General features: G+C 38.7%; 1 protein-coding gene across 4 annotated transcripts in view; it reads right to left on the bottom strand.

The window, feature by feature from the left end:
- Positions 1-14,927, bottom strand: part of CAB39L (calcium binding protein 39 like) — a 127,952-nt gene that overhangs the window by 12,671 nt on the left and 100,354 nt on the right. For all 4 annotated transcript variants that reach the window (XM_023187404.3, XM_023187406.3, XM_023187405.3 and 1 more), the window contains one exon: positions 10,204-10,347. In XM_023187404.3, the coding sequence (XP_023043172.1) occupies positions 10,204-10,347 (144 nt within the window). The remainder of the gene's footprint in view (positions 1-10,203; positions 10,348-14,927) is intronic.

Genomic DNA, 14,927 nt, shown 5'->3' with positions numbered 1-14,927 from the left:
GTACGGCTGCAGCTCCGTCCTCTCCATGTGTGGCAGTGACAGACTCTTTGGTTCAAATGTTCTTAACTACTTATCTAAAGGTAGGGGTAAGGAGGGGAAAAGGGGCTTGGGGTCAAGCTATAATCACGTTTCTCATCTTTAAAACTGTTAAATAAACTAGTGGACCAAAGAAATGGGAACCTGTTTTTTGCCGCCTTTCCAAAGTTTTTTCAGCATTTTAATGTTGCCTTTAGACAGCCAAATACAAGGTGGATGTCTGGACACTTCCTTAGAGTCACAGAACACGTTGATTTGAATTGAACAATTCAAGCCTTAGGCAGTTTTGTAAAAGGAATATAGCATAGTGATTACCTATATCTCACTGGGGTTTTTTAAAAGTTTTTTTAAAAACAGCTTTATTGAGATAAAATTCACAGACTATATAGTTGATTCATTTAAAGTATACTTTTTAATGTTTTATAGTATACTCACATAGTTGTGCGATCATCACCAGAATCAATTTTAGAACATTTTTATCATCCCAAAAAGAAACCCTATACCCATGAGCAGTCACCGGCCCCGCCCCCGCGCCGCAACATGCTCCCAGCTCTAGGCAACACGAATCTACTTTCTGCCCCTAGAGCTTTGCCTTGTTCTAGACATTCATATAAATGGAATCATAACATATGTGGTTTCTATGACTAGCTTCTTTCATGTAGCACAGTGTTTTTAAGGTTAACCCATGTTGTAGCATGTTATGAATGCCACATCCTTTTTGTGGCCAAAATTGGATCGGGTTTTGAAAATATTCAATGAGTGTGTCCTTGCAAAGTGTTTAGCAGAGTCTCTGGCCCACAGCAACTGCTCGTTACAGTTGCTTCTTCCTTCAACATGAAATCACTGCAGTGCCACATACAGCAGTAACCGCTTTCCCAAGTATTTACTGTTATGCAGATGCAAGTTATTAGGATTCATATTTAAACCCAATAGCTCATTTTAACTATTTTGGGTAAAATATTTTATCCTCCATCCAAAGAAAGAGTATACTAGTATTTCCTCTAGTAATACTGTAAAAAGAGGAATTCATACTTCTAATATACTTTATCACAGTCAATTGTAGAAAGAATAGACTCTTGTCACTGGGAGGGACCTCAGGAACTTAGCTAACTCATCCTTCCACTTCAGACATAACCCACTGGTAATTCTTGGCAAACAAGAACGGATTCCTATTAGATCCCCTGAAAAGGTGATTCCATAACCATCCTCAATGACCTATTCCGGTGTCTACAACTCCCGTTCTCAGGGAATTGGTTTTACTTATAGTCACTCTCCACAGCCTACTGAGATAGCTGCTGTTGGCTTGCATTATGATATCCTATGAGACGTGTGCTCTGCCCTCAAGTACCACTGTTAAATTTCTCTGTCAGTCTTCTTTTTTGGTGCGTGTTTTAAAATCTTTCCACATAGGCCTTGTTTTCTAAATAGCTCAGTCATCTCTGTGGCTTCTCTCTGCTGAGCCTCTCTGTATTCTCTATACGCTCCTTCAGGTAAGCACCTCAGAGGAACTATGGAGTCTTTCCTAGGATCCTTAAGGAAAAGTCATTTTTCTGACGACATGGCCAACTTCAAGATTCCCAGAGCTGTCAATATAAACTTAATCCCAGTGAAATCTGACTCTAGTTGAAGAGAATACTGGGTTTGTGCATCAGGGGCCTTCACTCTGCTATCGCTTGCTCACCCTGGATTTTTCTGCTCTTTGTGCTATCACTTTCTCAATTATTTTAGTTCCTTCCCAGGTCTGTGATACTGTACTTTTCATTACTGAGCTTTTAGCTGCTTATTCCTGGTTTCATCTACAAGGGACAAATACTACAGCCATTCAGAATCCTTCCCGGAGGCCTTCAGCTCCATCGGCAGGTCCAACGAGTGTGGTGAGCACACACACTGCTGACCTCATTCTCCAAGCCTCAGAAGGAAATGTGGACCGGGACTTTCCAGGGGAAGCCGCCTGCACAAAACATAGATTTCAGACCTACACATTCTCACTTTCTGAATGGAATATGCCAAGAAGGAAAGATCTAAATATATTCTCAAGTCAGAATAGTTCTATTTAACTTGATGATGCTTGTCAAACATTTTGTCAGAAACATTTTTAAAAAAGACACTATATTACTACCCAGGACTCTGTTCTTGTCTGAATATTTGAAAACTGAACCAGTTTAGCATTACCAGACTTAGTAAACAGAAAGAGAGGATGCCCTATTAAATTCTATTTCAGACGAACAATGAGTAATTTTTTTAATGTAAGTATGTTCCGTGTAGTGCTATACAGTGTCCATCTCAAATTCAAATTGAATAGGGCATCTTGCATTTTATCTGGCAATCCTTCTCTGGTTCAGAGGCACAGAGGCTCTCAGTTTCCTTCCTTTAAGAACATACATATTGTAATCCCAGCACTTTGGGAGGCCGAGGGAGGCAGATCACTTGAGGTCAGGAGTCTACTTGGTGAAACCCCATCTCTACTAAAAATACAAAAAAAAAAAAAAAAAAAAAAAGAGCCAGGCATGGTGGTGGGCGCCTATAATCCCAGCTACTTGGGAGGCTGAGGCAGGAGAATCACTTGAACCCGGGAGGCGGAGGTTGCAGTGAACTGAGATCGTACCACTGCACTCTAGTCTGGGTGACAGAGCGAGACTCTGTCTTAAATAAAAAATAAATAAATAAAAATAGTTCTAAAAAAAGAACATACATATTAATTTACTTACTCAGACATTACTTAAATAACCACTATGGGCCAAAAATCCTTCTAGCTGTTAGGAGATAGAGCAGAGAAAGAACAAATAAATCAGAGGAAAATTCCTGATCGCAAAGAGCTTCTACGAAATATAAAGGTATAGCAAAGAGGCACTTTGCCATTTCGAATTTACCAGCCTCAGTTCCTCACATATAAGTGGAGCTATGTAGAAGAAAGAACATGGGATTTGGAAGCAGAAGACAGCCTTGTCTGTGAGAGCTCAGGCTTGTCACTTAATCTCTCATGCAGTTTCCTCGCCAATGAAACAGGGACATCACACCTGCCTGACTTCATAGCTGGGGTGAGGATCACATGGAATTTTGTCAGGGAAAGTGCTCTGTACAAAATGTTAAAATGTTGTTAACGTTGTTAATGCAATTGCTTTGGTATTTTGGAAGTCAAATCTTTGGAATCTATAAACTTCATGTAATTGTGGAAGTTACATAGGAAACTAGACATTTATCCCAAAATTATATGGAAAAGCAACTTGAATTTTTTTTTATTCTAGGTAATATTCACAAACATTAAATATAGGCTTCGTTTTCTTTACATACTAATGCAAAAATATTTTGTAAAGTAGGTAACATTATAAATATTCAGTAGCAGGATTATCAAACAAAGCCATTAAGTAATATATTTATATACTTGTTTGATGACGTTGCTAAAGTTTGCCAGAAATACCCATTGCAAACCTTTCTATAAACAAATATGGAGTTGATTGTTTTATGAATTTTTAAAGAAAGTATTTTTAAAATAGAAAGGAGAAGTGAGGCCTTAATTATGACTTTTTACATTTTCTCCTTGGCTTCTTTGTTAAATATGCAAAAGGGCAAAATAAGATCAAATGAGGATACAATAAAGCTGAATGTTCAACACCATTTAAAAGTAGTTGGTGAGACATTAAGTCAGAAGTTGGTACACTTTTCAATATACTGTTACAATTTTAGGGGAAATTAGCATTATTAAACTACTTCATAGCCAATTCCTAAATTCAGTTGGTCTCAACTGCTTTCTCCATGAGTAGAGTTAGATTTGGTACGCCATGACCATAGTAGTTTGGTGTGCTAGAAAGTGGGTCCTTAGGTCAGGCGTGGTGGCTCACGCCTGTAATCCCAGCACTTTGGGAGGCCGAGGCAGGTGGATCACCTGAGGTTGGGAGTTTGAGACCAGCCTGGCCAACATGGCAAAACCGTGTCTTTACTAAAAATACAAAAATTAGCCAAGCGTGGTGGCGCATGCCTGTAATCCCAGCTACTTGGGAGGCTGAGACAGGAGAATCACTTGAAGGTGGGAGGTGGAGGTTGCAGTGAGCCGAGATCACGCCATTGCACTCCAGCCTGGGCCACAAGAGTGAACCTCCATCTCAAAAAATAAATAAATAAATAATAAAAATAAAAATAAAAAAGAAAGTTGGTCCTTAAGGAAGTGAGTAATTCATGGTTAGTCCTTCACTAAATTAATCTGTAATTTTGTTTATTTCCAGTAAGACCACACGGAAACTATTCTCATTCTTGTTCTACATACTTTTTTGGCTGAACTGTCAACCTGACTTTTATATTCTGGAATAAGCTGGGGACAGAACTTCTTGTTTTCAAGGGAATAGCTATTATAGCCAACTGCTAGGATCTGAGTGACAGACTAGTGCCATATTTGGCACTGGCCATGCCTGAGTTCCAGCAGCTCTGAATGAGCAAATGACACAGACCATTTTCTGCCACCTTACATGGTTTGGTGGGAAGGGGCAACATGGCCCTTTGGTATCGAGGTTAACAGGGAAAGGAAAGGGAGATTATCTCATAATGGGTCCCTCAATCCATACTGGGCGTATCTCTGGAGAGTCAGAACCTGAGACAAAAGTCTCATGACCTAGTATCTTAGAATTAGAAGTCTAACACTTTCATTTTGCAAGTGAAAAAATGGATCCAGATGGATTTGCCCAAAGCGGCTGCTGGCAACTGAGACAGAACAAAGACCCTGCTCTCTTGACCTCCGTCGGGGCTTTCCCACCACACTATCCTGCTCACCAATAGTAGGAAGCACGTGTTGAACCTATTAGCAAGCTAATGAGAGTCAGCTGTTAACAATCCAGCACAGACATTTTCAGGACTGGGTTCCACATTCTTCGCACCCTACGAAAGGTGCTTTGGGGAAAAAAACCTATTAATTAAACGATGTGAAAATAATCCTAGGACTTAGCTGTTACTTTTTTCTAAATAACAAAATATTTTTGACAAGTAAACAATGTAGTTCATACTTCAGTGGAAGGAACATAGCCGGGGTACGGGGCAGGCCAAGTTACACACATACAAGTAAACAAGTGGTCAACTATTTTTAAACGTACTCACCCTGTCCAATGATTAGGTGACCCAAATTCTGATCTTCTCAGAGGATGGAAATAGGTTATTTTTATTTTGCAACCCACTGATTCCTTCTACTATATATAATACTGCATTTTTGAACAAAATTATATGACGTTTATTCTCATTTAAACTTCTGTGGGAGCTGAATGACATGATACACAGCCTTCTTCAGTTCCTTCAGTCCAAGGGTCTTGAGAGGGCCTACCATTTTATAATGTGTAGGCATTTTCCAGGCCTACAGCACTCTATTTTTATTTCATTCATTGTTTTGAAACTTTTTATGAAATAATTCTAACACACAGAAGAGTACAGGAATAACATATCTGACTTCATATTCCCACTATGGGCTCTATCAAAATCTAATATTTTTTGCCATACTTGCCTTCAGATTTTTTTTTTTTAAATAAAACATTACAGGTATAATTGAAGGCTATTGGATACTCCTGTATGATATTGCTTATTCTCTCCCCTACTCCTTCTCCTGAGATGACCCCCTATCCTGAATTTGGCATTTGTCATTCCCACGCAGTTTGTTTGTTTGTTTGTTTGTTTGAGACAGAGTCTCGCTCAGTCGCCCAGGCTGGAGTGCAATGGCACAATCTCGGCTTACTGCAACCTCTGCCTCCCAGGTTCAAGTGACAATCCTGCCCTAGCCCCACTGAGTATCTGGGACTACAGGCATGTGCCACTACACCTGACTAATTTTTGTGTTTTCAGTAGGGACTGGGTTTTGCCATGTTGGCCAGGCTGGTCTCAAACTCCTGGCCTCAAGTGATCCACCCACCTCCGCCTCCCAAAGTTCTGGGATTACAGCCATGAGCCACCGTGCCCGGCTTCCATGCATATTTTTGGACTCTAACTGCACATATATGAATCCACACTTAGTGTTCTTTTGCATGCTTTAAAACTTTAAATAAATGACATATTTAAATATTTGGTCATTCCACTCAACAAAATGTTTCTAAGATTAGGCAAAGCAATCCACATAACTCTATTTATTTTAACCCATTATTATGCACTATTGTATGTGTGTAGCACAATTTATTTTCCCAGTCTCCCCTTGGTGCCCATGTATGGCTTTTCCCATTTTAAACAATGTTGCAATAAACATCTTTATACAGTAAGTCCTTCATTAAGGTGGATAAGTTCTTAGAAACTGTAACTTTAAGCAAAGCAACAGATGAGGCAAACAATTTTTCCCCCATCAAGCTTACAACAAAACACTGTTATTCGAGGACTTGCTGTAATGTACAAGGTTTTGTTTAAAGTCCACTTCCGAGCACCTATCAACGATTTTAAGAGAGGACTTACTGCACATGACTCCTTATGCACACGTCCAAGAGTGTCTCCAAGAAACTGCCTAAAAATGGATTTCAGAGTTGAAGGGTATCCATAGCTTCAAGAGTTTATTTTGCTAAACTGTTCTCCAAAGTGATTATACCAATTTACACAGTGTATGACAGTTCCCACTGCTGTCCAATCCTACAAAAATCTGATATTGTTGGACATTTTTGCCAATATGAAGAACTTCAAGTGGTATCTTATTGATATTTTAATGGCCATTTCCACAATTACAAGTAAGAAGAACACCTATTTATTTGCCAATCAGGTTTCCTCATCTGTAAACTACCAACTTGTATCTTTTGTCTATTTTTCTGTTATTTGTGTTTTTCTTAATGACCTGTCAGTTATATATGTCACATCCTGTCCTGTCTTTTCACTTTATGACTTCTTTTTTGAACAGAAGTTTAAAATTTTAGTGTGGTCACATTTTAAAATATTTTCTATTATGGCTGGGTATGGTGGCTCATACCTATAATCCCAGCACTAGGGAGGCCAAGGCAGGAGGATTACTTGAGGCCAGGAGTTTGAGACCAGCCTAGGTAAAACAGCGAGACCTCATCCCTACAAATAATAAAAACAGAATTAGTTGGGCATGGTCAGGGCAGGCCTATGGTCCCAGCTACTCAAGAGGCTGAGGCAGGAGAATTGCTTGAGGCCGAGAGGTCAGTGCTGCAGTAAGCCATGATCACACTACTGCACTCCAGCCTGGGCAACATAGTGAGACCCTTTCTCAAGAAAAATTTCTATTATGTTTTGTGATTTTTTATTTCTTTTCAAAGGAATTCTTCCTACCCAAATATACAGAGAGCCTCTTATTTTCTCTTCTAAAAGTTAAAAAAATTGCTTTTCAAGTGCAGATCTTTATCTAGAACTTATTTCTGTGTATACTGCAGGGTAAGATTCTCTACATGGACAACCCATTATCCAAGAAACATTTATTGAATACTGAACCCTTTCTTCACTGATTTATAATCCCTCCATGATCAAATATCAAGTTTCAGATTTATATAGGTTTACTTCTGGGCCCTCTACTCTGTTTTGCTGTTCTATTTATCAATTTCTAAATCAATACAACACTGTTTTCATTTACTTTAAATCCATAACATGTCTTAATATCTGGTTAGAGTAGATTCCTCTACTTCCTTCTTCAACATTGCCATAGATAATCCTAGGCTATTGCTCTACCACACAAATTTTAGAATCAGCTTGTCAAGCTCCAGGGAAAGTCCAGTTGGAATTCTGAAAGGACCTGAATAGAATTTATAAATTAGTTCAGGATTTTAATTGCTCTACTCGGTTTTTGGACAATAAATATCTGCGCTGGAGCTTCCAGATAGCCAAACGCATGGAGACTCCTGGAGGGTGGCTGCTCAGGGAAGGCATGGAAGCTCCATGCCCCTTTCCCCATACCTCGCCCTATGTATCTCTTTAATTTAATATATATATATATATATATAATGAATTAATAAATATCTGGTGGCTGAAAGATCAACTAAAAATGTCTTATCTTTCAAAGCAACAATGACCTTAAAAACTGCCATGCTTCCCATTTATGGACTTACAAACTCTATCACTAAACATACTTTATAAAAACCGAAGCCAGGTGCCATGGCTCACACTTGTAATCCTGTAACTAAGCAGCTTAACTTCAAAATACATTTTAAAACCCTTTTTCCCCTTTCTCCTGGGTTTAAAGATGTAACCTTGAAGCAAACTGCAGAAGCTTTTTCCCTTAGTTTTAAAATAGACTCCATGTCCCAGCCCTTTCTCACTGTCTATATTCCCTTCACATTTATCTAACTGCATGCTGGTATCTAATTATCTGCCTACTTAGAAGTTCCAGGGGCTAAACTTGAATCTTGAGTCAGACAGACCAAGCTTGGAGACCCAGCTGCAAAATTCCAGAGATAACTTCAGGGTGGCTAGTCCACAATCCAGCCATTGTTGAGATGACGCCAGCCTGCTTTCCACCTGGACTGGGACCCAAGACAGCCACCAGAACAAGAAACACAGACACTGTACTCAGCATAATTTTTACACGCTTTCCATATCATGTTTTCTCTTTTTAAAACCTGGCCTTGCCCCTAAAATTCAAAGTAGTTACGTTGGCTGGGAATCTGGCCACTTTCCTATTATTAGTTTTGGCTAATAAAGTCACTTTCTTTTTACGAGACCTCCTCTTGTTAATTGGACTCTGCATGTGATGAGCAATCTGACTTGTGTTCAGTTACAATCCCAGCACTTTGAGCAGCTGAGGCAGGAAGGTCACTTGAGCTTAGGATTTTGAGACCAGCCTGGGCAACATAGCGAGACCCTGTTTCTTCAAAAAATAAAAAAACTTAGCTGGGTGAGGTGGCCCGTGTCTATTGTCTCAGCTACTTAGGAGGCTGAGGTGGGAGAATTGCTTGAGCCTAGGAATTTGAGGCTGCAGTAAGCCATGATCACACCACTGCACTCTAGCCTGGGCAACAGAGCAAGACCCTGTCTCTGAATTTAAAAAATAAATAAAATTTTAAAAGATTTTTAAAAATAAGAACCAAAAAATTCTGGGACTCTCTGAACTCTTATTTACACTCTAGATATCCATCATACGATAAGAATTTTAAATATTAAAAAAAATTAGCTGGATGCATAAAATGCACACTGTAGCATTACTTAAGAGTAGGAAAAAATGAACATAACCTAAATATCAATGACAAGAAGAAGTATACCCAATGATGCACTATGATGGTGAGAAAAATAATGGCTCTAAAAACTACTTATAGCAATAATGAAAATGGTTACTTATGATATAGCATTAAGTAATAAAATTAGGATATCAATTGTTAGTACAATGTGAATACAGCTGTAGAAAAACTCTGGAATGTGTGCACAGGAAAATAAAATGTACTAAGGTGTTTACAACAGTTAGGCTGGGAATACAGAATTACAAATAGAATTCTCCCACCTACCCCACCTGTTAAAAAATCTATTGTAGGGTCAAGCATGGTGGCTCACACCTGTAATCCCAGCACTTTGGGAGGCCAAGGAGGGTGGATCATGAGGTCAGGAGATCAAGACCACCCCGGCTAACACGGTGAAACTCGCTCTACTAAAAATAAAAAAAAATTAGCCAGGAGTGGTGGCATACGCCTGTAGTCCCAGCTACTCAGGAGGCTGAGGCAGGAGAATCACTTTAACCTGGGAGACAGAGGTTGCAGTGAGCCGAGATCGTGCCACTGCACTCCAGCCTGGGCAACAGAGTGAGACTCAATCTCAAAAAAAAATAAAATAAAATCTATTGTCTAAAGAGGTTACTTTTCTATCATAACAAAATACATTGTAAAAAAAAAATATTAATAAAGTGAGTAGTACCCCGCTGTGTCTTCAGGGTGTCATTTAAAGTTCAAAGAGACAGTGCTTGTATGAAGCAAAGTATTCAAGTCTGACACTCAGGGTTTGGGATCTAGCTCAATCACTGATTGTTTTAGAAGTTTTGGGAAAGAGTATCACACATTTTCTCTGTGAAAAAATAAAAATATTTAGATGTGTGGATTAGTCAGCAAACCTTTATGAATGGGCATTCATTAACATAACTCTGAAATTTCATTTAAATCATGCAAAACACAAAGACTGCCTATTTCATTTTCTTTCAAGTATGAAAGAGAGTAAAGAGCAGGGAGTTTGCCATTTGGAACTGGAAAAAAAATTGCCTATAACATTGTTTCCAGAGCTTGTACTTTTTACCTTAAAAACATGAAAGGCTTCAAACTGGATGTTGGGACTTTTATCCCGAAGGAGGTTCATCATGAGTTTCAGGTTCTCCGGCTTGCTGATGTACTTTGTCATGATGGCAAAGTTGTGACGGTCCAGGATCAGCTCCCCTAGCAGCTAGAGGAAAACACAAAACCAAAGCTGTAATTTCAGAGCCACCTGACTCAAAACACAGCTCACGTCTTCTCACTGAAAAACAAAATACAAATGTGCATAAGAATGGTGTCATGAAAAAAATTAGAGTGTCCTTAAGTGCATCTTGAAGCACAGGCATAAACGCAGTAGTTATTGAGTAAGTTTTTCCACCGTTTTGCTTATCTCAGTGCTTAGTACCTTTCTTTAGTTGGTCTTAGATGCAGCTCACCTAGAGCTAGGCAGAAATAAATTTATGGTTTTCAATACTTACTTTAATTATCTTGCTTCCCACTAATGTATTGCTGCATAGGCATTCAGGTAGAAGGAATAACAAAATTGGTACCATAATGATGCCTTCTTTACCTGCATAAATGTACACTAGGAGTTCACTATTAAGACAGTTTGTTAAATGACTCTTACATTTCCCTGACTTTTATTATGAAACCTGATATAAAGTCAGAAAAAAATAATTGACCCCAAATCCATGTCAAATTTAGTAAGTGCAGCAAGTTTTTATTACAAAGCAAAGCAAAACATTTTTTGGTGACAAATTAATAGTTCCCCAAATACAGCATTACCCTAAACAAAAAATAAAAATACCCAAACTAAGAATAGTTGAAGACCCCCTAGCAACATGGCTGAATGTATTGTTGCTCTATCTCAGAAACTTTTTGTTCTCACCATAATTCTGGAGAACAGAATTACAGCCCCTTGGCTGCTGTGGCAATTCCTAAAGCTTCAGCAGCCAGGGGGCTGAAACATACTGTAACATAATTTTATATAGAAGATATGTTTAGTTTTCAAATGTCCTATTTACTGGACTTTTTCTGAAGGCCTTGGGAGAGTAACACATAGTTACATGGTTACAGAAATCCTGGATGGGAAGAAAAGTGCACATCAAACTGAGGGCCAACTGTCTATCAAAGGAATCCCAGATGTGTGCAAGCATCTGGCTGCCAGTAAACCACCACCTTGCCTCTAATGTATCTTTTGTGTATTTAACATGTAAGAAGTACACAACCTGAGGTTATTTTAATGCATGAAAATAACATTTGTTAAACCTGAAAAAAGGATGACCCCTGTTGGATATTGGCTGGTCACTAGTTATTCTCATACATATGGAATAGCAACCATGTAGTCAAATTGTTAATCTGCATCCTCCTGCATCTTTCTGCAGCTTCTAAAGCGAACCTAACACCTTCTGGAAACTTTCTTTGCTCCTGGTTTCTTACCTTGTGCAGCTTGTTCCTATGCTACCTCTTCTATGGCTCCCTTGCCTTTTGCACTACTTATGCAGCAATTTTCCAAGCCGTATACTTGGATCTGCTATCTTTTATCTCCCAACAGTCTCATCTATACCCATGGGTTCAACTGTAACATCTAGGAGGATGTCTCCCAAATCTACATTTCTAGTCTCAGCTTCTTTCCTAAACTCTGGACCCACATTTCTAACTGCCCACTGGGCGGTCCCACTGGAACACTGCTGGACTGTCACACTTAGCGTCTCTCAAAGCAACTCCCTTTCTTCTCTTTGTTAATGGCATCAGGAGCCACCCTCCTCCGGTTGGGAAGAGAGCTGAAGTCTTCCTTAGCTCCTTTCTTTTCCTTGCTCCTCACATCAAATCTCCATCCAAGACCTACCCATTTTCTGTTTTTAAGTGTTTCTTGAACACCTTTCATTCAGTGTTCACAGCCAGTAATCTCATTCAAACCCTCACTACCTTTCACCTGACCTACTGCCACAGCATGCAAAATGGTCTCTCCTTCAGTCTTTACCTAATCCAATCCATGCTGCACATTTTGTCAAATCTTCCAAAAATCAGTATTTGTTACCAATTCCACTTAGATTAGAAAGTGAATGAATAAACAAGCAAATTCCTAGATTCCCATAGATTTAGGAAAAAAGTAAACTCATGAAGATGCCGTTCCCAGCCTCTGTGATGTGGAATCATTTCTCTTGCGTCCTTTCCTCGGCTCCCTTCCTCCATCTTCCCCGCTCTCCTGTCTCTGTGGCTTTACTTCCCCAGCTCCAAAATCTTGAGAAACACTTTCACCTCTTCTCTGCCTGTCCAAACCTGGCCCATCCTCTCAGAACTGGCTCAGACATCGTCTTCGGGAAAGCCTTTCCTCTTCTCTACAGTTGAATTTGCTTTGCCTTGTAGTGCAGAGTTATTTGTGACCCTGTTTAAAGAATAAGCTGCATAAGGGTGTGTTTCAAATCCCCTTAAAACCTAACTGTGTGATGTGCACGGGTATGTTGGGGAAATAAAAGTCCTACCCACATATCCAGAGCACAATACAGTAACTAATCTCTGAAAGAGACTGCAAACAGACAAAACTGTCCCTTATTACAGTCAAGCAGCTACCATCCATTACATACATATATCCTCAAGCTGAAGGGTAACCTGTCCACTAGGGGAGGACCTGACTACCATTTCTGTGTACTCTTTCATGGTTCACCCTAATGCACCTAGCAAATGAGGTGACCATTTGTTTTAGCTATTGATCTGAATAATAAAACTTCTCTTATCTCTCTGACAAGCAAATAGTTGCAGTTTGGAAAACAGCACCTAGGTTAAACTCTCCTGGTGACAGGGAAACAGTATTATCTTCCTAGATGCTTATATTTCAGAGGTATGGCTTCCAGACCCTCCAAAAAGAAAAAACTAAAACTAAAAAACTTCTGGGTTGTAAGCCTGTCAAGAGGCTTACTTATCTTCTAAAGATCTATACAGAAAGAATCAAATACTGAATAGACATATATGTATCATATACACACATGTTAAAAGGCTTCAGCAAAAGGAAAATTTCATTTTTAAAAATTTACATATACATAATAAACATTTGTTGAAGTTATATTTATTAGTTAAGTTCAGATTAGGTCACTTCAATTCTTATTACCTGGGAATACCTACATATAAATTCTATCCAATCTATCCTCTGCTAATAGAATTTCACAATTTTTCTGGAACAATTAATTGTGCTAATTCAACACTAAATCTTCAAGCCATTAAATGTTAATCTATTTTAATATTAACAATGACAAAATGCAGCATTCCAGAATAATACAAAGCACTATAAAGCAATACTATACCAAGTAAATGGAAAACACACATATTTTACTTCTTCAAAGTTCTTATTTTGTATGCCTCATAGTACTTAGTTAAGCCATACAGCAAGTGGAAATAAGTTTTTTAGAAACTTAAGTGTTTTAATGAAATTGACCAGAGCCCAGAAAATTCCCGTTTCCACCAAGCTTCTTTTGAATGATAATCTTTCTTGCTGGTAATTAAATGCCAGGCCTCTGCAGAAGAAAAAAATTCCTAAGCTCTGCCACATGATTAAAAGGAATTTCTCTGTTAATTATTCTTTATTGACACCAGGAATTAAGCACCCTAAGGCAGTGCAGGAAAATTTAGAATATGATTAACAAAAGGCAGCAGGTAGCAAGTACTTTGGAATCAGAAAATAGCCTAGTACTTAAGAGAGTTTATTACTTACAAAGTTGCTAGATAATAATCTAACCTCTCTTGTTTCCTGCAATTATGAAACATCTATGTAAAAAGTATTACAGAATCCATTTATATATAAACACGGTTGTGTCAAAATAGAATATACTGCTACCACAGATCTAATTACCAAAAGGAAAAACCAAAATTGCATCAGTGGAGCTTCCAGAACATTTTTCTAGCGCAAAAAAAAAAAAGAGTAAACAATATTTAATGAGATCTATGTTTATATATGAACTTATTTCACAGTTGTCTACCTTTTTGCTTGCTTGAACAGAGTGATGCAAAACAATTTTGGCAACATCTCTTTCTATAATCTAACATTAAAAAAACCCAACTCTCCAGTAACCATTTTAATACTTTCTGCATTCTTAGGTAATTTATCTGCATTTTGTCAGGCATTTTTTTCAGTGTCCCATCAATGCTTGGTTTTACCATGCTATAAATCAGATATCCATGAGGCGCCTAACTGTAAAGATTTAAGGCAGGAATAACAGCCAAATGGTATGTCTGGGTGAATTAATGAAAAACAGGAAAGATGCCTCGTGAGTAGGCTGAGGCATCTGTAAATAAGTAGGAAATACAAATGGCTTTCTTCCTCCTAATTTGGTTCAATCACCTTAGTTCATACAAATCTCTCAATTTTGATCCAGCATCTGACAGACCCCCACTGAAAAAAAGGAAGGATTTGGAGAATTTATGAGCAACTTCCTATATGCTGGCCCTTCAGAGCACCATCACCTCTGTTTACTACTCCAATTGCCATCTTCCTTCGAGGGCCACTACTTATTGTACCACGGACAAGCTTACCTCATTTTGGCTATCCTTGTGGAGCCCTACAAATAACGAATTCTTTATGTATGCAGCTGTATAAACAGAATACATCCTTATCTTCATCTGCTCTTAGCAAGCTTTCTGGACATGGGAGAACACAGCACTGAAGTCACTCTCTGCCCAAAGGTCAGTTCCACACACAGTTTGGTCTCATCATTACTGGCTCCAGCACAGACGGCAGCGTATCTGTGGGCTTTTTTTCTAGATGGGTCTCCTGGT

The sequence above is a fragment of the Piliocolobus tephrosceles genome, chromosome X (assembly GCF_002776525.5).
Source record: "Piliocolobus tephrosceles isolate RC106 chromosome X, ASM277652v3, whole genome shotgun sequence".
Classification (NCBI taxonomy): domain Eukaryota; kingdom Metazoa; phylum Chordata; class Mammalia; order Primates; family Cercopithecidae; genus Piliocolobus; species Piliocolobus tephrosceles.
Note: the sequence above shows the minus strand (reverse complement) of the source record. Positions and strands in the feature narration are given on the sequence as shown.